The sequence below is a fragment of the Mustela nigripes genome, chromosome 4 (genome assembly GCF_022355385.1).
Source record: "Mustela nigripes isolate SB6536 chromosome 4, MUSNIG.SB6536, whole genome shotgun sequence".
In the NCBI taxonomy this organism is placed as follows: Eukaryota; Metazoa; Chordata; class Mammalia; order Carnivora; family Mustelidae; genus Mustela; species Mustela nigripes.
Window position 1 is genome coordinate 139,270,334 of NC_081560.1, and position 24,781 is coordinate 139,295,114.

The 24,781-nt window shown below is 35.6% G+C and overlaps 1 protein-coding gene across 6 annotated transcripts in view; it reads right to left on the reverse strand.

The window, feature by feature from the left end:
• The window catches only part of CFAP70 (cilia and flagella associated protein 70), a 108,344-nt gene that overhangs the window by 50,168 nt on the left and 33,395 nt on the right, over window positions 1–24,781 (reverse strand). For all 6 annotated transcript variants that reach the window (XM_059397757.1, XM_059397754.1, XM_059397755.1 and 3 more), the window contains 7 exons: window positions 23,242–23,336; window positions 19,526–19,625; window positions 17,759–17,893; window positions 10,050–10,220; window positions 9,786–9,866; window positions 8,187–8,278; window positions 132–196 (listed from right to left, as the gene is read on the reverse strand). In XM_059397757.1, coding sequence (XP_059253740.1) covers window positions 132–196; window positions 8,187–8,278; window positions 9,786–9,866; window positions 10,050–10,220; window positions 17,759–17,893; window positions 19,526–19,625; window positions 23,242–23,336 — 739 coding nt within the window. The remainder of the gene's footprint in view (window positions 1–131; window positions 197–8,186; window positions 8,279–9,785; window positions 9,867–10,049; window positions 10,221–17,758; window positions 17,894–19,525; window positions 19,626–23,241; window positions 23,337–24,781) is intronic.

The following is a 24,781-nucleotide window of genomic DNA, read 5'->3' on the forward strand; positions in this document are numbered from 1 at the left end:
AACCAGAAGAGAAATATGTGAAGCTACAATTTCTCACCCCCTCTAGAAAACATACTGAAGAATCCATGCCTTATTTTCAAGTGGGTACACTCAACACTTTATTACTTATAGTTTCACCGTGGCTTTGGCACTTGCCTTCTGAGCTCCTCCTGTCCGACGGGTAAGAGGCGGCCTTGGAGGAATCATTTCCTTGACCCTGTACCAAAGAAAATGACAAAAACAAACTTTATTATCTGCAGATTTATGTTCTCTTATTCCTACTTCCAAAGGGCCTGTACGGGAGAGATCTATGTTTTGTTTCCACATCATGCTTGAGCATTACAATTCTCTCATGTAAAAGTCTAGATGTGAACCACAGAACAGTATGTGGCTATGGATTTGATAGGAAAGAAGCCAGCTACCCAGAAATCAGCAAAGTTGTACTTTTGGCTAATTTCAGCCCAGTTTTACTCTTATACATTTTTTTAAACTGTTACTGCACTCAAGAGACTGCCTGACTCAGGAGTTGGCAAGAAATGGGTGTTATGAGGAAGTGCACTCCATAGAGTCTCTGAAAGAATGAAGTTTTAGAAGTCTAAATGGCACAGGCAAGTGAATACTTTTCTTTCCTCTTCATCTAGGATAAAAAGTGTCCTCTTGGTACACATAATTTATGACTGCATTAAATTATAATATTGATATCAGATGTTGTGTTAAGAAAATGCATCTTGTTACTATCAACCTAGTTATGCCAAAACTTCTACCTTCCATTTTCTAGAGATCTTACAAAAACTAGAGGAAATTAAGTTCTTAGCTTTTCCTCCTTATAGTTTCAGATTCCTGCTGATGTATACAGTACTACCTTAAAGTTTACAATCAAATATACAAATTCAATTTTTCTTTAATAGGTCCTATGTAATTATATACCTCTGCTCATTATTTCTAATTTTAGTTTTATTTATTTTAATTGGTAATTATATCCTATGATTCAAAACTTATGGGGTATAGAAATAATATATACTAAATTGTCTCCTTGTTGACAACCTTGTTGTCCAGCCACCCAATTTCCTCTCCAGAGACAATGTTATTTATTCACTCATTCAAGACATATAGAGTGCCTACCATCCATCAGGCACTTTTCTAAGTGTTGGGGATAGAGCATTAAACAAATTAGGCAAAAATTCTTGCCCTCGTGGAACCTATATTCTAGTGGGAAAAGAAAGACAATTATTAAGATAAATATTTTAGTGATATGCGCCACAGAGAAAAATAATGCAGGAAGGCAGATGGACTATGTTGGCGGCTAGGGTGGTGAAGTAGGGAAACACATTTCATCAAGACACTTACTGAGACAGTAACATTTGAGTAAAGACCTCAGGGAAGTGAGGAAGCAAGTTGTGTAGATACCTAGGATAAGGAAAGTACAAGCAGAAGGGAACAGAAAGTGTAAAGGCCTTGCTGCAACAGTATGCCTCGCATGTGTAAAGAACAGCAGGAAGCCAAGTATGAATGGATAGAAAAAGTGAGAGCAAAGTACATAATGAATACATAGGCACTTGTAGGCCATTGTAAAGATTTAGGCTTTTACTCAGAGTGTGCCAGGGAGTCACTAGTAGTTTCTGAGCAGAGGAGTTAGTTACATGAGTTGACCTCCACTTTAACACAACCAGTATAGAAGGCTATATTAAGAATAAATTGTCCAGGGGCACCTGGGTGGCTCAGTGGGTTAAGCCTCTGCCTTCGGCTCAGGTCATGATCCCAGGGTCCTGGGATCGAGCCCCGCATCAGGCTCTCTGCTCAGCGGGAAGCCTGCTTCCTCCTCTCTCTCTCTGCCTGCCTCTCTGCCTACTGCCTACTTGTGATCTCTCTCTCTGTCAAATAAATAAATAAAATCTTAAAAAAAAAAAAGAATAAATTGTCCAACTGTCCATCAACTAAAGAATGGGGGAAAATGTGGTATACCCATATAGTGAAATATTATTCAACAACAAAGAAAATAAGTACTGATACATGCCACAGTATGGATAAACCTTGATAGCATTATGTTAAATGAAAGAAGCCAGTCACAAATACCACATATTGTATGATTCCATTTATATGAAATGTCCAAAGCTGGAAAATTTATACAGACAAAAAGTAGATACATGGTAGCCTAGGGCTGGGGGATTCTGGGAGAGGGGATGGCATGAGGGTTGGGAGGAAATGTAGAGTGACTGCTAATATGTATGAGATTTCTTTTAGGGGTAAGAAAAATGTTATAAAGTTGATTGTGGTGAAGGCTGTATTACTCTATGAGTATACTAAAAACCAGTGGTTTGGGTACAGTTTAAATGGGTGAAGTGAATGGTATGTGGACTATATCTCAATAAAGCTTTTACATTATAAAAATAATAAACTGAAGGATAGAATAGTAGATGTAGGGGAACCAGGTAAGAGATTACAATGATTCTGACCAGAGAGTTTATGAGAATTAAATGTATGAATCCAGAGTTCAGGAGAGAGGTCCATGGTCCATATACAAATTTGAAAGCCATCAGCACTTAGATGGTAGGTAGAGCCATGGGACTAGATAAAAACCAAGGGAGTAAATGTAGATTGAAAAGGGTCCAAGGACTGAGCTCTGAGAGACTCCAACATTTAGAGGCTAGAGAGATAAAGAAGCCAGAGGAGGAGGAATAAAACCAAGAGAGTATAGTATTCTGAGAGCCTGGTAAAGAAAAAGCTTCAAGGAGGACTGAATCATTAAACACTAATAACAGGTCACAATGACTTTGAAAAGACCATTGGATTTAATAATGCAGTAGTCACTAATGGCCTTGCTAAGAACATTTATCTGTAAAGAAGTTACTGGAAGTGAGTTACTAGGATAAAAGACACATGCTTATGTATTTTAATAGCTATTACGACACTGTTCTCCCCAGGATTTTTACCAATTTATACTCTCACTAGTATGAATGAGAGAACCTATTTCTAATGTGCTCACCAAGAACTTAATGAGTTATTAAGCTTTTTTGATCTTCTGCAATTAAAAAAAGGTATTTCAGGGTAGTTTTTAAATTTGTATTTCTGTTATTGTAAATGTAATTGAGCTTCTCTTTATGTTTAAGAGTGCATTAAATATATACATTGACAAAGATTCAGCAGTTAGGTACATATATGTCTCAGCCAGGAACCAAAGGCAAATCAACTTTTATGAATATTGGATCCACTATTCTAGCACTGCCATTCTTAATTTGTCTTTGGTCTATAATACTGACACTTGGTCTAGCTTGGAGGAGAAATATGACTTTTACCTCTCTACAGCCAAAGAAAAACTCATAGGTAATAACTATATCTAATTAAAAAGTCTAGGGGCACCTGGGTGGCTCAGTGGGTTAAAGCCTCTGCCTTCAGCTCCGGTCATGATCCCAGGGTTCTGAGATCAAGCCCCACATCGGGCTCTCTGCTCCTAGGGGAGCCTGCCTCCTCCTCTCTCTCTCTGCCTGCCTCTCTGCCTACTTGTGACCTCTGTCTGTCAAATAAATAAATAAAATCTTTAAAAATAAATAAATAAATAAAAGCCTCTACCTTTGGCTCAAGTCATGATCCCAGGGTCCTGGGACTGAGCCCTGCATAGGACTCTCTGCTCAGCAGGGAGCCTGCTTCCCTCCTCCCCCACCTGCCTCTCTGCCTACTTGTGATCTCTGTCTGTCAAATAAATAATTAAAATATATATTTTTTAAAAGTCTAAGAGCAGGGGCACCTGGGTGGCTCAGGTCTTGATCTCACAGTGGTGGGATGGAGCCCTGCATCAGGCTCTGCACTCAGCTGGAAGTCTACTTGAGATTCTCTCTCCCTCTCCCTCTGCACCTCCCCACTAGGCTTTCTCTCTCTCTTTCTAAAATAAATAAATAGGGGCTCCTGGGTGGCTCAGTTCATTAAGCATCTGCCTTTGGCTCAGGTCATGATCTCGGGGTCCTGGGATTGAGTCCTGCATCCAGATCTGTGCTTAGCAGGGAGTCTGCTTCTCCCTCTGATCCTCCCCCCATTATGCTCATGTGTGCACTCTATCTCTCTCTCCTCACTCTCTGAAATGAATAAATAAAATATTTTAAAAAATTTTTTAAATAAATAAATAAATCTTTTAAAAAATAAATTTAAAAAAATACTGTTCTGCATATTTGAGGGGCACCTGGCTAGCTCAGTTGGAAGAACACATGATGCTTGATCTCAGGGTCATGAGTTAAAGCCACATTTTGGGTATAGAGATTACTAAAAATAAATAATAAAACTTAAAAAAATATTGTATTGCGTATTTGAAGAATGTTAAAAAAGTAGACCTTAAAAGCTCTCATCACAAGAAAAAAATTTTTGTATAACTCGCATGGTGACAGATATTAACTAGACTTATTGTGGTAATCATTTCAGTTTTACAACTATTGAATCATTACATTGTACACCTGAAACTAATAAAATGTTAAATTTTAATTGTACTTCAATAAAAAAAATTATAGAAAACTTGCACCTACATTTGCTATAAAACTTTCATTAAACTTGCTGTTATTTTGTCACTAAGTATTCCCTATGTAAGATCTCAAATGAGATATCTGTTTTAGAAATTAATGTCAGGAAGATATCTGATCTCTTTCAGAACTAGCATGGGTTCTCCTGTAGGATTAGAGCCGCATAATTTATAGTACTTCCCTTTTTGTTAAACAAGAAAGATTTGATGCTTATTTATGAAAGTTCTATTTAATACTTTCTTTCTCTTTGTTTCCATGGCTTGAGCTTTCAACTTTCTATTTCCAGATTATCAATTTTATTTTATATATATCATTTATAGTAAATATTATCAACTTATTTTCGGAAAGGGATTAAATGCAAAGTTTTTAAAAGTTTTTAAACTTTTTGGTATTAAGGATAAATGTGCCACTACAAGCAAGTTATTTTCAAAAGAGGACTTCCAAATGTTTAATATGTGAAAATATGTTTAATCTCACTAAAACATTTATAATGTGGATTAAAATTAAAATGAGAAACTTTCAAAAAATTAAATCAAAATGAGAAAATATCTTCCCCTGTCAAAATAGCAAATACAAAAAAGTATTGTGTTGGTGAATGTATGAAGAAAGAGCAGGCTCATACACTACTTGCGGAACTGCAAACTTTTTGGGCTGCAACTTGGGGATATTTATCAAAGGCCTTAAAAATATCTGTAATAAATAATCTCCTTTCCTTTCATCCTGCATTGAGCATAGTGTCCCTCGCATCAAAAGGTAAAGTCTAGATGTCAGCAAAATGATAGAGTAAAAAACTCTAAACTCCCATCCTTGTGTAGAGACACTGAAAATAATAATCAGAAACTGTCTGAACCAACTCTGCGAGAACTGTGGAAGACAATCAAGAGTTTACAGCAATGAAACAAATACTGAAAACCAAGAAAAAGGCAACTATAATAGTGGGCAAGCTTAGAGGCATTTTTACTTGCCCTTGCCTCATCCTCTTCCCAGCTCAGGGCAACCTGCATTTCCAGTGTGGCACACTAGGCTCTGATTCTGAAGAAGCAGAGCAGTCCTTGTTCACAAGTTACTGCATTTGTTTTAACCTATCTGGGGCTACCTGAATGACTGACATACAGCACTCAATACTATTTTTCCTATCTGGAAAAGATAGAAAACCAGTAGGTGCACATTTCTCAAAAACATTGTAAGATTATAAAAAAACCCATAGCTCTGTGGGACAAAAGGTTGTGGTTGATATACAACAACCACCTAAGGCCTTGGAAGAAAAGCAGGTTTCTCTGGGAAATTAAGGTATTCAAAAGTACTTGTATAGAAGAATTTAGAAAGCTATATATATATATGCTCAGGATGGGATACATGTTCAGAAAAAACTTGAGAAGACCTTAAGCTTCCACCATTGACTGATCCGTAGTCCCAGTACAAGCAGGAAGTGAAGGCTGAAGCAGAATTATAAACAGCCTAGTTAAGCAATAAAAGAATGCTCCAGGGGCACCTGGTTGGCTCAGTCATTTAAATGTCTGACTCTTGATTTTGGCTCAGATCACAGTCTTGGGGTCACGGGATTGAGCCCTACTTCAGGCTCCCTGCTCAGCAGGGAGTCTGCTTCTCTCCCTCTCTATGTGGTCCCCCTGCTCCCCCTGCTCGCATATGCTCTGTCCCTCTGTAAATAAATAAATAAATCTTTAAAAAAAGAAAGAAACCTGAGAGAATGCTCCAGCATGTAATCATCGATTAAAAAAAAAATTTTTTTTGTTTTATCTTTATTTGTTTGATTATATCAAGATCCTGCCATTCAAGAAAATTTCAATCAAAATACTGGCTGAACACAACCTACAACTTCAACAATTAAGAATAGCAAACGCTGGGGAAGGGGAAAATCTGATTACCAAAGTTCCCACTTTATAATATCAAACTGTCCAGTTTTCAACAACAACAAAAAAAATCACAAGATGTATTTTTAAAAAACATAAAAATATGGCTCTTTTGAAATACAAAAACAAATTGATATTGTCCCTGAGGAAGCCCAGACACTGGACTTGCTACAAAAAGATGTGAAATAAAACAACTTACTTGTGCTCGAAGAGTTAAAGGAAACCACAAACAAAGGATTAAGAACAATCAGGAAAATGATGTATAAACAAAATAAAAATAGAGTATCAATAAAGAGATAGAAATTTTTTAAAGAACCAAATAGAAAGTCTGTAGGTGAAAAGTACATTAACTGAAATGAAATTACTAGAGGGTTCAACAGATTTGGTCAGGCAGAAAAAAGAATGAGCAAACTTGAAGACAGGATAATTGAAATTACCTAATCTGAGGACAGAAAGAAAAACAAACAAAAAGTAAACAGGGCCTAAAATATGTGGGACACCATCAGCATACACTATTTGTATGACCAACATACAGGTTATGGGAATCTCAGAAGGAGAAGAGAAAGACAAAGGGCCAGAAAGACATGAATCTATATATCCAAGAAGCATAACAATTTCCAAGCAGAATAAACTTGAAAAGATCTACACTAAGACACATCATTGTCAAATCGTAAGAAGCCAAAGACAAGAAAACAACTCAAAAAGCAGTGAGAGGAGTTATTTGTCACATAAGATAAACAGATAATTTCAATAATGTCAATAAGAATAACCCAAGTCATGGAGGCCAGAAGGTACTAGGGTAACATATTTAAGGTTCTGAAAGAAAAAAATGCCAACCAAAAATTCTATATACAGCAAATTACCCTTCAAGAATGAAGAAAAAATTAACAAACAAAAACTAAGAGTCTATTAGTACGATCTAATCTATACAAAATGCTAAAAGGAGCCTCTCAGGCTAAAAGGAAAGGATACTAGTCAGTAACTGGAAGGTAGCTGAAGAAATAACACTGGTAAAGGTAAATATGAAAATGAGTATTATTGTACTTTTGGTTTGTAGCTCCTGTTTGTTTTTTGAAGGTAAATGCATAAAATAGTAGTTAGAAATCTTTGCTAACAGGCACAAAATGTATAAAAATATAATCTGTAACTGGGGTGCCTGAGTGGCTCAGCCTGTTGAGCATCTGACTCTTGATTTTGGCTCAGGTCATGATCTCAAGGTGATGAAGTCAATCCTCCTATCTAGGTCTGCAGGAACATTACTCCCCATTTTATAGAGATAAAAAGAATAATAAGAGAATGTCATGAGCAATTGTATATCAACAAATTGAATAACATAGATGAAATGGATAATTTTCTAGAAACAATCAAAGCACTATGGTACAATATAAAAACCATTTTTTAAAATCACATTTATTTATATGTGACATGGGTGTGTATGTTTGTGGTATGTGTGTATAATACAGAAACTTTACAGTAACTCCGGAAGGATAAGTACCAGTTTTTTAAAGTGGCTATCACTGGATGAGTAGAAATCTGAGTGTTTTTATATACTCAGATTATTATTATATTATATTATTATTTTATATTTTATTATATTATTATATTATACTCAGATATTATAATATACTCAATTTTTTCAAAATGTTTTTTTTATAATGAGCATATACTGCTTTTGTAATAAGAAAACCACAGTAATGAAAGAAATTTCATCTGAGGAAAAAAAACTTTCCGCTACTTAGCCTAGAAAAACTATATTTATGGGGACAATCTGAATTCCTTTTATTTATACCTAAAATGTTTTTGCAAAACAAGTATAAGAACCATTGCTACACACCTTTTGGCTAGCTCCTCTGGCATTCGCTTTGGAACCAAGGCTCTGTCCAGCTGAATCTCCAACACAATGTATGTCCCTGCTTCTATATATTGCTGTAAAGATATTTTTCTCTAATTTATTCTTTCCATTAAAAATAGATATATAAAAACAAATTTTAGTACCCTAACATTCATAATACAAGTAAGAAAACTGCAGGTACAAATATATGTATACAGCATGATCTTGACTGTCAAAATATTTTTAATACAGAAAAATAACTGGAAAGAAAAGGTAACAGTGGTTATCTCTTGCAGAAAAGCATTTTCAATTTTATTCTTGGAAAGTTCAATCTTAGCTGAAGTGCTGTTTAACTTGTTCAATACTTTTCTTAGAACTGTTTTAAGTGAAGGCTATTCTTTCTGCCACCACACCTTCCAAGTCCTATGGAAATATTCACATAACGTTCTGATAGTCCCACTCACAGCATCTACATCACCATCTACCAACTGCAACCTGATGGACATTTTTACCCAGAATTTTGCCAGCATCCTAAATACAACATGTCCCAAACTGAACTTATCATTTCCCTTATATTGGCCTCTCTTTTGACTTTTCTCTTGAACCTGAGTTATCTTCTGCTTCTCTTCCTCAGCACCCTCAAACTTCCCAATTCCAGATCTTCCCTCTTCAAGTTTCTGACTTTCTTTTCTACGACCTCTTCCCTAAATCACACTGGCACTAACACTCATCTGTACTATAATAAAAACCTATAAACTTATATTTGAAGCCCCCACCCCAACTCATTCTCTTTTTTTCACATCCTTGCAAGAGTTCAGCCCATTAAATGCATATAAGGTCTTATTTCCACATGATTTTAAAACATTTCATGTGAGTCTCCAAGATGAGGCTTAAGAGTCCCTCATCACCTATATAATGAAACCCAAACTTTTTAACAAGGCTTTCAACAAGCCTTTCTACAACTCAGTGTAGCCTCTCCTTTCTCACCTCCTTCTAGAATCTCTTTCTTTTCATTTCTCTACTCCATACACTAAATTAATTGATATACTCCAAATTCTGCTACCTTCTTTGTGCCTTGACTCAAGTATTCCCAGGCCCTGAAATGCTTACCCCCTCATCTTTATCTGGCAAATTTTTCTCTTCATCTTTCACTACTTAGAGCAGATGCCACCTCTTATATGTAGCCTTCTGAGATTGCTCCATTCTAGGAGTGATTAATTTGTCTTCTTTGAGCCCTCACTGCCCTTTTATTTGTACCTCTATTAAAGCATTCATCAAAATTCCATATTATGGTTAGTTATGTATAAATCTGTTTCATCCACCAGACCACTGAGTTCCTGAACACAGATGAGTAAAGGCTGCAGATTATAAATCTTTGCATTCCTCCTAGTGCATAAGACTAATGACAGACATAAACTTGTAATGTTAGAAAGGACCTTAAAGTTAACCTGGTACTACCTGCTCATTTTAGAGAATCTCAATAAGACAAAGAAATTTACCTACAGCCATAAACTAGTCATGGGAAATATGGGATGGTAACTAAGATAACAAGCATTTTTCACAATATCATACTTAATTTTCCAACTCTTTATGCATAGTTACCTGTCCTTCTGGATTGTGGCTTGGAGAGGGTTCAACTTCCAAAGGAGTATCTGAGCTCTGAGATTTTATACTAGGTGCTTGCTGAAAGAAAGTGAACATACCACAAAAACTGAATTCTTATATGGTCTTACAGTGTTAGGAACAATGATCATTATGTTGCAACAAAATCTAAACTAAACTGATGCAATTTTCCAGATAAGAAATCAGTGCAAGCCTCTGGCATATAACAAAACTAGCAAAATCATCACCTTCTAAACAACCTACCAAATCCCCAGGCCTAAGCCTTCCTTCCAATTCCTTTTCTTTGACTGTTTTCTCTTCTTTCAGGTTCTTAGAAACAATAGGTTTCGACAATGGAGAATTAAATCCTCCTATTTTATTATTCTGAGTCAAAAGATGGCCAGTATCCCGGAACAAGCTGAATAAACATTTGGTCTGAAAAGAAACAACAAAAGAAAGCAGTGAATCACAGGCAAATGAGACAAATTTGAAAGAAACTCACATTATTTTTTAGCATAATTTAGTTTTCTAGATAATTTCAGCATTGTAGAATCAGAGGGAGATGGGAAAATGGAAATCTTTATTGACTGTCGTATTTATTGAACAGGTAAAACCATCATAGAAAGTTATCTGCCTATACTATTATTTAAATTATTATGAGGTGGGATACTGAGTGGCTCAGATGGCTAAGCATCTGCCTTCTGCTTGGGTCATGATCCCAGGGTCCTGGCATCTAGTCCCATATCCAGCTCTTTGTTCAGCAAGGAACCTGCTTCTCCCTGTCTGCCACTCCCCCTACATTCACCTACATGTGCATGTTCTCTCGCCTTCTCTCTCAAATAAATAAATAAATAAATAAAATTTTAAGTTATTATGAGGAAACCTTTCAACTTTGCCTGATTTTGGTGTTTCATAATTCTTATTCTCAGAAGGCTTTTAATCTTTGACACACAATTCCAGATTAACTTTAAGTGGTAGAATTTATTTCTGTATAAGAAATATTATCTAGGGCGCCTGGGTGGCTAAGTGGGTTAAAACCTCTGCCTTCATCTCAGGTCATGATCCCAGGGTCCTGGGATCAAGCCCCACATTGGGGCTATCTGTTCAGCAGGAAGCCTGCTTCCCTTTCTCTCTCTCTGCCTGCCTCTCTGCCTACTTGTGATCTCTGTCTGTCAAATAAATAATAAATAAAATCTTTTTAAAAAAAGAAATATAATCTAATATACTACTGGGCTACCAACTATAATAGGAAAAATAGGGCAAGTTTAAAGACTTTGTATGAGAAAATTCAAACTTTAGATAAATGACTGCAAAAAGAATCTCATAACAATATTTTTTGATTAAAGAACATGGATGAAATCTAAATACAATTTATGCTGAATGAAAGAAGCCAGACCAAAAACAAAGAGGAGAAGAGTGGTCATAGGTATGAGAGGAAAACAGGAAACACAAGAAAACTTTGGTTGGAGGAGACAAGCAATGGATATTTACATTATCTTCATTACAGTGACTGTTTCACTGATATACTATAAATATTCACCTACATGTCTTTGTGTAAATGCTGGTTTTCAGTTCTCTTGGGTAAGTTCTTAAAAATGATTTTCTGGGTTGTATGGTAAGTTGGTGTTTAACCTAGATCTTCTGAATAGTTTTTCTACCAAATAATGAAATGGAAATATTGAAATTTCTAAATGTTATCATCCGATTATTTCTCGTTTCAATTCTGTTGGATTTTGCTTGAAGTGCTGAGGTTCTGTTGTTAGATACGTATACAATTTAATTTATATACTTATTATATATTATTATTTATATACTTATTATAATTTATATACTTATACTTATTATATTAAAAGTATATTTATATACTTATTATTATACATAAGTATATAAATTTGTAAATTCTATCTTCTTTTTAATCGACTCTTTAATATTTCTGATATGCCATTCTATGTTGTTAGTAATACTTCCTTGAGTTCTCTTTTGTCTGATATAAATATAGCCACTCAGCTCTCACAATTTCCATTTCCAGAGTATATCTTTTCCATCCTTTCACTACAATTTATGTGTATCTGAATCTAAGTGTGTCCATTTTTAGACAGCATATCATTGATTCTTGATTTTTTATTTTTAAAATATTCTTATTTATTTATTTGACAGAGACACAGAAAGAACAGAAGCAGGGAAAGCAGCAGAGGGAGAGGGAGAAGGAGGCTCTCCACCGCATAGGGAGCCTGATGTGGGGCTCAATCCCAGTAGTCTGGGATCACAACCTGAGCCGAAGGTAGATGCTTAACCGACTGAGCCACCCAGGCACCCAATTCTTGATTTTTTGAAATTTGGTCTAGTAATCTCTATCCTTTCATTGGGGTGTTTAATGTTACTTACATATAAAGTTATTGTTGAAGTATTTACAAGTATGTTTGCCATTTTGCCTTTGTTTTCTATATATCTTATCTTTTTTGTTCCTTTCCTCTTTCTTTAAGTACCTTCTTTTATGTTAAATATTTGTGATGCTCCTATTTAATTACTTTGTTTATATACATTTATATATACATCTGTATCTGTATACATGTGTATGTACACACACAAACACACACGAGATTTTTAGCCATTCTGATTAATCATGATCTCTACCACATTAATACTAACTTAATTCTGGTATAATGTAGAGACTTTAATGCACTGTAGTTCCATACTATCCTCCCTCCTTAATGCCATCATTATCATATAAATTAAATCTATATGTTATATACTCAACAATATAATTAATGCTTTATATAATATCTTTCAAAGAAATTAAGAGTAAAATTTAAAAAATATATTTCTAAAATCTTTTATATTAACTCAGATTTTAAAAAAAGATTTTATTTATTTATTTGACAGAGAGAAAGAGAGATCACAAGTAGGCAGAAAGGTAGGCAGAGAGAGGGGGGGAAGCAGGCTCCCAGCTGAGCAGAAAGCCTGATGCGGGGCTTGATCCCAGGACCCCGAGATCATGACCTGAGCCGAAGGTAGAGGCTTAACCCACTAAGCCACCTAGGCACCCTTATATTAACTTAAATTTAACCATTTCTAGTGCTCTTTGTTTCTTCTGGTGGATTCACATTAGCAATTGGTGCCATATCCTTTCAAGCTGAAGAACTTTCTTTAGTGATTCTTGCAAGACAAATGAGTTAGTAACAAAGTCTTCTAATATTTGTTTACCCTGTGATGTCTTTATTTCGCCTTCATTTTTGATTGCTAGAGTTTTCACTCAGCACTTTGAATATGTTATTCTACTGCCTTCCGACTTCCACTGTTTCAGAAGAAAAATCAGCTGTTAACTATACTCATGCACCCCTATAACCAATGAATTGTTCTTCTCCTGTTGAATTCATGATTTTCTCTTTGTCTTTTAACAGTTCACTATAATGTCTATATTGTATTTCTTTGTATGCTTATCCTACCAAGGATTCTCTAAACCTCTTGGATATGTAGATTAATGTATTCATCAAACATGGGACATTTCCAGACATTATTTCTTCTTTTTTAAAAATTAACATATAATGTATTATTTGCTTCAGGGGTACAGGTCTGTGAATCATCAATCTTAAAAAATTCACAATACTCACCATAGCACCCCAACATCCATAACCCAGCCACCCTATCCCTCCCCACCATCCCCCAGCAATCCTCAGTTTGTTCCCTGAGATTAAGAGTCTTTTATGGTTTGTCTCCCTCCCCAGTTCCATCTTGTTTCATTTCATTTCATACCTACCCCCTTCTCAAATTCCTCATATCAGAGAGAGCATATGATAATTGTCTTTCTCTGACTGACTTATTTTGCTTAGCATAGTACCTTCTAGTTCCATCCACATTGTTGCAAATGGCAGGATTTCAGAGTTTTTTGATGGCTGCATAGTAGTCCAGTATATATATATATATATACCACATCTTCTTTATCCATTCATCTGTTGATGGACATCTAGGTGGTTTTTTTAAAGATTTTTATTTATTTATTTGACAGAGAGAGAGATCACAAGTAGGCAGAGAGAGGAGGAAGCAGGCTCCCCACTGAGCAGAATGCCCAACGTGGGGCTTGATCCCAGGACCCCGGGATCATGACCCAAGCTGAAGGCAGAGGCTTTAACCCACTGAGCCACCCAGGTGCCCCAACATCTAGGTTCTTTCCATAGTTTAACTATTGTGGACATTGCTCCTATAAACATTTGGGTACACATGCCCCTTCGATCACTATGTTTGTATCTTTAGGATAAATACCCAGTAATGCAATTGCTGGGTCGTAGGATAGCTCTATTTGCAACTTTTTGAGGAACCTCCCTGCTGTTTTCCAGAGTGGCTGCAGCATCTTGCACTCCCACCGACAGTGTAGGAGGGTTCCCCTTTCTCTGCATCTTCGCCAATATCTGTCATTTCCTGACTTGTTAATTTTAGCCATTCTGACTGGTATGAGGTGGTATCTCACTGTGGTTTTGATTTTTATTTCCCTGATGCCAAGTAATGTTGAGCACTTTTTCATGTGTCTGTGGGCCATCTGGATCAGGCATTATTTCTTTATGTATCACTTCTGCCTCTTACTCTCTCTTCTCTCCTGAGACTCTCATTACAATTATACTGGTTGTTCTCCACAGGATCTCCATTTCAACCAACAACATCACTGGGCATCAGTCCTTAACCCACTGCTCCAAATTGTTTGAATTTTCTATGGCAGCAAAGTCGTTAGTCCTCCCAGCCTATCCTGTTCTAGAAGAATCATTGTACTGATTAAGACAAAGGAATAGAGTAGAGAAAAGCTTAGGGAAGTTTTTGGAGCAGCCCTAAGCAATAATGCCTCAGAATCCAAGTTTTTCATGCATTCATACTTCTCAGTTTGTTGATGCCTTTGGTCAATCTCTAGAATGTTGAAATGATTTTTTGTCAACTTGTCCATCTTTACTGCTGCTTTTGGGGGGAAGAGGTAGAAAATTTGACAACCTACTCTCTCAGACATGGACAGAAAGACGTCCTCTCTAATATTTTCTATATATTTTAAAATTATGATCATATTTTTTAAAGGTTGTGATCATATTGAATGAAATTTAATAGACAATCACATGCATCATCTCATGTTTTTAAATTTTTTATGAGGATAATTTTTAATGTATACACAATATTCTCCAACCATATGGATATAATAAAAGTAAAAGATCAAAATGTCCATGTGTCAACTATACCCCTAGTACTTCAGATAGTTTACCTCATTTAATATGTAAAACAACACTAGGAAACAAGCATTGTCTACATTTTACTGATGAATAATAAACTAAAGTTGAGAGAAACTTAGCCACTTGCCTGAAGTCACCCAGCTAGTGAATGGCTGTTCCAGAATTCAAACTAGCAGCTGACTAACATCAAAGCCTATAACCTTTCAATTATGATATGCTGTTTCCCTCAGATGCCAAAGAATATCCTCATGTAGTAAAACTTGGACACAATTCTACTTAGTCCCTTAAAATAGACTCATAGAGGTAGGAATACTATGGGAATAGATTTAAGTATTCTAAACTTCTTAATACATACTGACAAAAAAATTTTTTTGTAGATAATTTATACTAATTTACACTTCTAGCAGTGAATGAGAGTTGTTGTTTTACTATATCTTTGCCATCAATGGGCATTATCATATTTTAAGGAATTGTCTAATTTTACAGGTAAAATGATACTTTATTATTATTTTAATTTGCAATTCTTTGATTACAGATAAAGCCAGATGTTTCTTCTTATACTTATTCACCATTGGCATTTCTTTTTGTGATCTGCTGTTTCACGTACTTTGCCCTTTTGTAACTGTCCCTCAGAACAATGTACTGCTTAAAATATAACCCATGAGAAATTATACTAGCTACCAAGCATGCTTAGATATAGCCTTAAGAAAAACATATACTGGCAACAAGCCTCCGGGGGAGAGGATGATATACATCCTTGAAGCTGAGCAGGTGGGGATGCCCAGCTCTCTCAGGGTGGAACACTGCCTGCTTCTTTTTTCTGTTATCTCCCCTACACCAGAGACCACTTGTGGCTAATTAGATGATCCCTTTGAATGTGCTTGCTCAACTATAAATTTTATACTGCTTGACCAGGCATATCCTGCTTTTCTTCTTGCTTATCTATAAGAGTTATAATCAGTGTATAATTCCTATTCCTTCTTATCTACAAGGCATATGATTAATGTATAGCCTTCTTCAGCTCCTTTGTTGATTACTTTCTAATATCTAATAAATACAGGACTGAGGAGTTGTTTAGGTGAGAGTATTTTCTACTGTCAACCCCTGCTCCCTTTCTCTTGCAGCTGACTTGTTTGTGCCTCATTCTTCTCCTGTGCACTGTCAGGAAGCAGCACCCTTTAAAAAAATTGGTGTGTTTTTCTTATCAGTTTGATAAGGTGCTTTATATTTTGGAATACTTTCAGATATGTATTCAAATATTACCCCCAGTTTTTCAGTTACATTGTAATTTTGTTTATGAGGGTTTCTTCTACATATAGAAGCTATTCCCTTTTTGGTAATCTAATCTTTTATTATCTTTCATTGCTTTTAAGCCTAGGAAGTCTTCCCTGAACTCATATCTTTTCATTAATAGACACTTCTACTTTTTATTATTCACATTTAACTATTTTAATAAACTCATTTGAATTTATTTTGATCTATGCTATATGTAACATTTTGGCTTTCATTTTGTCCATTTAACTATTTATAAAACATTAACAATTATCTTTTTTAATGGACACATATTTTATCATTTTTATTTATAATAATTTACCAAACCTTTCTCTATTATTAGACATTTAAATTTATTTTTAGTTTTTACTATTATAGATCCCAAAAAGTTGTTATGAATATGGAGTTTCTGATCTTATTAAATTATTTTCTTAAGATACAGCCCTATAAGTGTGATTTCTGATTAAAGGGTACTTATATAGAAAGAATCTTACTCAATTGGTTTGTAAATAGATGATAGATCTTTCATGACTCTATTATTGAAAAATAGCTGTCCTAATAATGATGGAACAGTAATATGTTTTTGTTATTATTGTTGTGTTTTATAAAGACTCACTTTCTCCTAAGAAACAACATGGTAAAATCGACTTTTTGTTTTTGGTGGGGGTATATATATATATATATATATATATATATATATATATATATTCTCAATTTATATGTAGACATATAGATAGGTAAAAAAAGATAGATAAGTGATTTCAACATTTTAACACCTGAAAATGGAAAGAACCATATTGTAGCTCATTAATCTACTCATGGATTTAAGTTTTTGCACACTTAATATAATAGACTTCTTTCATTATCCTAAAGATTGTGTATCTGACTTTACTGAGTAAAACTGAAATATAATAAACTACATATTTAAATTATACAATTTGATTAATTTTGTCACATATATACACATATGAAACCATCACCAGAATCAAGATAACCAACACTTCCTTCATCCCTAATACTTCCCACACATTCTTTTATAATCTATCCCTTGCTCTATTCCTGTTCCCAATCAACTTCTGGTCTGCTTTTCATCACAACAGACTATTTTCCTAGAATGCTATTCAAATTGAATGATACATTAGGTACTCTCTTTTATCTGGCTTCTTTCATTTAGCATAATGTATTTGAGATTCATCCATGTTGCAGGTATCAATAGTTCATTCCTTTTTTACCACTGAGTAGCATTTCATTATATAGATATACAACATAATTTGTTTTTCTATTGACCTGTTGATGGAGATTTAGGTTGTTTCCAGTTTTTGGCTTTTCATTATCCTAACGTTTTTAGGGTTCAATGACAGACAGACTGCAAGATTAATACCTTAGTATAGCAACCAGTCCCAAATTTCAATTGCAAAGATGTGTATGCTAAAGATTTAAATAAACACACAAATAAAGGATAAATTAGGATAATACCTTTATACAATTTTTTCTTACCTTTTCATAGACTGTACTGTCTAGGTAGGGATAAACATGAAAAGCTCCCCGAATCCTCTTCACACCCGGATACAGCAATGGGACCATATTAACATAAGCCACACCATGAAATGAAAGCTGACCTTCATCATCAGCCTAAAGGAATAAAACCAGAGAGCTGTTAGTGCTATAGCACAATGTAGCATAAGATACAGAGCTCTGACCTAGTCATTCAAAGACCTGGCTTTAGGAACTAGCTATGCTACATAACTATTGGCTTTGGGCCAGTTACATAGATATTTTGGATTTACACTTCTTTATATTCAAAATGAGTTTAATAATACCATGATCACTGAAATAATACACATCACAGTGCTAATGAATAATAAAAGAAGTAGTTAGATCAACACATACTCAAATTAATTGATAATATATGTATTCAATCAAAAAGTCAATTTCACCATGTTGTTTCTAAGTAAAAAGTGAAGCTTTATAAAATAAAAACAACAAAAATGTTAAAGACTCAGAAGCTGTCACTTTTAGCTTTAGTTTATAGATTTTTATTAATGAAAGGGACCTTACAAATCATCCAGACCAGTGATGACAAATAGACTTTAACTTATGCCTAAATTCTTATAAATTGGTGGATTTGTTTCAGACTACTTTATTGAGAAAGATTCTGTATCCTTACCTGAGTTCAGAAAGAAAGAGTGTTTTGATTAATCAATAATATCTGCCATGGATGACAAGAATGAATGATAGTCTTCCATCATCTATTTGTCATCTCTAATTTCATCTAAACTCCCATTACAAAGATGAATAACATGTTAATTAATATAACCACACAATTTTTATTTGTATGGTTTTCCATAGAAAACTTTAATAAAGAAAAAATCAATTTAGTGAAAGAAAACACATTTAATTCTCACAAAATTACAAGTCATTTCTTTGATTTCACATATTATAATAATTAGAAATTAGATTAAAAAGTCCTATGTTCGTGTAATAACATTGTGTTGTTAAGAAAAGTTAGCCAATGTACATTATATATTACAAAGGGAGAAATAATTACTAGCAGTAGCATTTTTATTATGCAAAAAGCTTTATTTTAAAGATCAATAAAATAATTTCAATACTTGTTAAATATCTCCCATATACCATGAATCATGCTAATTGCTGTGGAGGATACAAAGCAGTCTATGACAGGATCCCTACCATCAGAGATTTTATGAACAAGCAGAAAAGACCAGACGTGCACAAATAAAACGATAGAGAACATGTTATGGGCTCACAAAGCTAGATCTTTTCAGAATAAAGTACATCAATGAGTTCTATTACTCTAATTGTTCTATTACTCTAATTGCTGAAATATTATAAGTAGCATGTCTAAAAGAAATTCAGGAAGATGCATTAGGTTGAAAAATATTGCCAATATTTAACTACTGTGACCTATAAAAATGGCTGTTTTGTGTGGTTTTATAAAACTATAATAAAGAGGTAAAGGGAAATAGGATGTCTGGGAATAAAGTCTAAACAATTTTTAGTGAACAATGGGGAGCTAGAGTGACCAGTTATCCTAATTTGCCAGGGACAGGAGAGTTACCAAGAATATGAGATTTTCAGTGCTAACACCAGGAAACTACTTGGCATATCAGGTTAGGATGGTCACTCTAGATAGTAGTCACATCAGTTCACACTCTCCTTTGGTATCAGAATTAGAAGCAGAATAAAATGTTGGATTTAACCAGACTTTTCTTATATACATATTTTTAAGCAAACAAATTAAACCTTATCAAATTTTGCAGCTTTCCCTTTGGGTGCAGTAGTCAGAGGAACTCTCGTGATCTCTACAGGCCAAAATCGACAATCAGCAATTCGCTTCTGAAGACTGCAATTCAAAAATCAGTCCATTAGCATTATATACAAAAATGAGATTAGTGTAATTTAAAGGGAAGTATTCCTCTCCTTTAAAAAGTAATGGAGGGATGCCTGGGTGGTGCCATCAGTTAGGCAATTAACTCTTGGTTTTGGCTCAGGTCGTGATCTTGGGCTCATGGGACTTATCCTTGCAAGACTGAGACCTGCATGGGGCTCAGGGCTCAGTGTGAAGAGTGCTTGTGAGCCTCTCTTTTCTCCCTCTCCCTTTGCCTCTCTCTCTCCCACCCTTGCACTCTTCTTCTCCGCCCCCAAAATGAATAAATAACTCTTTTTTAAAAAGTAGTGGAATAGGCACATGTATATAAATATCTTTATTAGGTAGGTCATTTTTTTAAACCTTTCCAAATCTATAAAATTCCAAAAATAATTCTACTGTACTGTTAGTAGAGACAAACTACATTTTTGACAGCAATTTGGCAATATGAAGAAAAAGTCTTAAAATGGTCATAATCTTTGATCCAGAAATTCCACTTCTAGTGATTTTTTTCTAAAGAAATAATCAGACATGTATGTAAATAGTATAAGATATGTTTATTTCTCCTGTGAAAATAATGTAGGACTTACAGTGTCAGCTCTGACACATAAAGCACTTAGAAGTTGTTGCTCCTGTTCTCAGAACAAACAACAACAACAACAACAAAGCTGGTAAAACTGAAAAAATCAATGACCTTTCTTAGATCCATCTAGGAATTAAGTTCATGGGGGCAAATCACCACCCTGAAATTTGGAGATACAGGAAAGTATAGAGAATCACAGCTGAGATAAGCGTGCAAGTAGGAGAAAGCAACAGAGCCAGTAACTGGAGGAAACACTATAATGGTAATTTTGACAAATTGCTGGAGGCTGGATTATAGACTCCTGGAAGCCCAGTCTTAGGTGATCCCCATAGTTTTTTGGTTTGAAATCAAGAGGTGCCATAAAATAGTCATGGTGAAGATATGAGAAAAATCCTCCCTCCTAGTCAGGAAGAAGGGAAAAGTAACCATTTCAAAATATGCCTGGACTGTTATCCATAACAAATGCCTACTCTTTAAGGGAAACTGCTTTACTAGAGCCTTATCTGACTCCAGCTCTTTCTAGCAGACCCCAGGTCCTGCAGGGTCACAGAAGGATCGGGGGTCTCTGGGTGTCGCAGAGCTTACAGGTATTAGAGTGGGGAAGCCAGCTACAGAGACAGAGCCAAGGAGAGAGCTCTCAGCTTAGGGTTACTTTGAACTGCTCGAAGGCTGGGTGAGATCAGAGTACAGCTGGAGGCCAGGGAGACGGGAGTGATTGAGCGCTTTTCACTGAGGGCACACTGAAGAGTGGGGCCCCGAGATCTTGGATCCTCCAGGCCAGAGATTGGGAGGCCGCCATTTTCATTCCTGTCCTCCAGAACTCTACGGAAAGCGTTCAGGGAGCAAAAGCTCCCCAAAGTGAACCCAAGCGGTTCAAAAAAGATTACTTTTTTAATGAAAGGTATTGTTAAGATAAACTAGTTAAGAAATGTTAAAAAAGAAAAGGGTAAAAGTTAAAAAAAATTAGCAGAAGAAAAAAAAATTAAAAAAAAAATTAAATTAAATTAACTGCAAGACTGAAGAATCATGGGGAGAAAAGCCACAAGCTCCATGCTTTGCTTTCTCCTTCTCTGGAATTCTCCTGCTCTCCTTGGTAAGTGAACTTGGTCTTGGCTGGATTTCTTATTGATCTTCTGGGGGACGGGCCTGTTGTAGTGATTCTCAAGTGTCTTTGCCTGAGGCGAAATTGTACCGCCCTTACCAGGGGCTGGCTAAGTAATCCGCTTGGGTTCACTTTGGGGAGCTTTTGCTCCCTGAACGCTTTCTGGAGAAATAAAAGAACTAAAATCTAACCAAGTTGAAATAAAAAAAGCTATTAATCAGGTGCAATAAAAAATGGAAAAAAGACAGCCTCTTCAATAAATGGTGTTGGGAAAATTGGATGTCCACATGCTGAAAAATGAAATTGGACCATTTCCTTACACCACACACAAAAATAGACTCCAAATGGATGAAGGACCACAATGTGAGAAAGGAATCCATCAAAATTCTTGAGGAGAACACAGGCAGCAACCTCTTTGACCTCAGCCACAGCAACTTCTTCCTAGGAACGTCACCAAAGGCAAGGGAAGCAAGGGCAAAAATGAACTATTGGAATTTCATCAAGATCAAAAGCTTTTGCATAGCAAAGGAAACTGTTAACAAAATCAAAAGACAACTGAAAGAATGGGAGAAGATATTTAAAATGACATATCAGATAAAGGGCTAGTGTCCAAAATCTATAAAGAACTTAGCAAACTCAACACCCAAAGAACAAATAATCCAATCAAGAAATGGGCAGAGGACATGAACAGACATTTCTCCAAAGAAGACATCCAGATGGCCAACAGACACATGAAAAAGTGCTCACATCACTTGGCATCAGGGAAATACAAATAAAAACCACAATGAGATATCACCTCACACCAGTCAGAATGGCTAAAATTAACAAGTTAGGAAATGACAGATGCTGGCGAGGATGTGGAGAAAGGGGAACCCTCTTACACTGTTGGTGGGAATGCAAGCTGGTGCAACCACTCTGGAAAACAGCATGGTTCCTCAAAAAGTTGAAAATAGAACTACCCTATGACCCAGCAATTGCACTACTGGGTATTTACCCTAAAGATACAAATGTAGTGATCTGAAGGGGCATGTGCACCCGAATGTTTATAGCAGCAAGGTCCACAATAGCCAAACTATGGAAAGAACCTAGATGTCCATCAACAGACGAATGGATAAAGATGATGTGGTATCTATACACAATGGAATACTATGCAGCCATCAAAAGAAATGAAATCTTGCCATTTGCAACAACGTGGATGGAACTAGAGGGGATCATGCTTAGTGAAATAAGTCAATCGGAGAAAGACAAATATCATATGATCTCCCTGATATGAGGAAGTGGAGATACAACATGGGGGGTTTTGGAGGTAGGAAAAGAATAAATGAAGCAAGATGGGATCAGGAGGGAGACAAACCATAAGTGACTCTTAATCTCACAAAACAAACTGAGGGTTGCTGGGGGGAGGGGGGTCAGGAGAGGGTGGTGGGGTTATGGACATTGGAGAGGGTATGCGCTATGGTGAGTGCTGTGTAAGTGTATAAACTTGGCGATTCACAGACCCGTACCCCTGGGGAAAAAATACATTATATGTTTATAAAAAAATTAAAAAAAAAAAAGGATGGAAGGGACATGTTAAAGAAGATAGTTGGAAGGCACATGTTAAAGAAGGTGGTACAAAAAGAAAGATGAAGCCTAGATACCTGATAACACTGTGAAGCTACCATATATACCAGCTCTGGATTTGTTTTTATATGTTTATATAAACAAAAATATAATTTGTTTTATATGAAAAGAAATCAGAACCTACCTTGGTTAAGCCACTGATACTAAAAGCCTCTTTTATTAGCAAATATGATGGAAGAGATTCTCAGATTACCTTAACTCAAATATAGATAAAATTAACAAAAGTAACATTTCTTCCCACCTACAATCTTTGGTATTTAGACATATTCCCTTCCTCTTCCTACCTGACCACTGCAGGAGGATCAAGGTAGCAGCGACTTTCCAAGTCCCAAATAATCCTTTTCTTTATGCTCTCTGCTTGATTCCTAAATTCCTTGTCCTGTAAAATAGTAAAAAACTTGTTTTCTCAGTGTACCATAACTTCATCCTGCTCAATCTTTGGGGCATTCTTTTAATGGATTTAAAAATGGATCACAACACTTTTTTTAAGAGATTTTTATTTATTTATTTGACAGAGAGAGCGAGATCACAAGTGGGCAGAGAGGCAGGCAGAGAGAGAGGAGGAAGCAGGTTCCCTGCCCAGCAGAGAGCCTTATGCGGAGCTTCATCCCAGGACCTTGAGATCACGACCTGAGCCAAAGGCAGAGGCCTAACCCACTGAGCCACCCAGGTGCCCCCAACTATTTAAAATATTTAGTCAGATACTTAAAATAATTCAACCATCTTCATTTAACAAATTATTTTATTGAATGTTTCCACTAACGATTACTAACTCATTCAAGAAACATTTGCAAGTATGCTTGCAGCACTTTCTCTGCTCTCTACAAGTACAGGATGTAGAAAGAAAGAATGAAAGAAGAAATGAAGGAAGAATAAGGGAAGGAAGGAAGAAGGAAAGAGAGAAGGAAGGAAGGAGGGAGGGAAGAATAAAAAGAAAAGAATAATGTCAACAACCTAAACATCCAGCAATAGGAGACTGGTAAGTGAATTTAAGTATGTCCATATACAATGTCATGTCATACAGCAAGTGCAAAGAAAGAAAAAGAATAGGAATGTTCTTTATGTAGCATTGTGGAAAAATCACCAAGACACACTAAAAAGCAAGTTGCAAAATGTGAGTATGTCATCATTTCAGTAAACAAACAAACAATAGGGAAAGAATACATGTATGTATATATATGTGTGTGTTTATAAAGACATTTTTCTCTGCTCTCAATATGACTAAGCACTTTATATACTTAGTGGAAAAAAAAGTTAAAAATAAAGTAAAAATAAACAAATAAATAAACACTTTAAAAACTGAGATTTTTTTTAAAAAAATAGTGTCTTCCTGACAGGTTCTAGTTCTGAAAATAATAGGATTTTGAATACTTCCTATAAATCTAGACTTCCTAAAGAAAAACGGTTTTTATCCCTTTTATTATGCTAATGTCTGTAAGTCAGTCTTTCTGAAATCTTACTCATTTGCACTCTTTGCAAGGAAACTTCATTCTTCCAAATATTTTTGTTTGTGAGTCTTTCTTTTTTCCTTTGAGTAGATATATTTGCTTTTATATGCATGACCAATGTTCATATTATTACCTACTCAAAAATAAATAAATCTGTGGCACCTGGGTGTTTCAACTGGTTAAGCGTTTGCCTTTGGCTCACATCATGATCCCAGGGTCCTTGGATCCAGCATGGAGTAGGGCTCCCTGTTTAGTGGGGAGTCTCCTTGTCCCTCTCCCTCTACTCCTCCCCTCACCCTGCTCATGCTCTCCCTCTCTATCAAATAAAATGTTTTTTAAAATGTTTAAAAATAAATAAATAAATTTAAAATAAAGA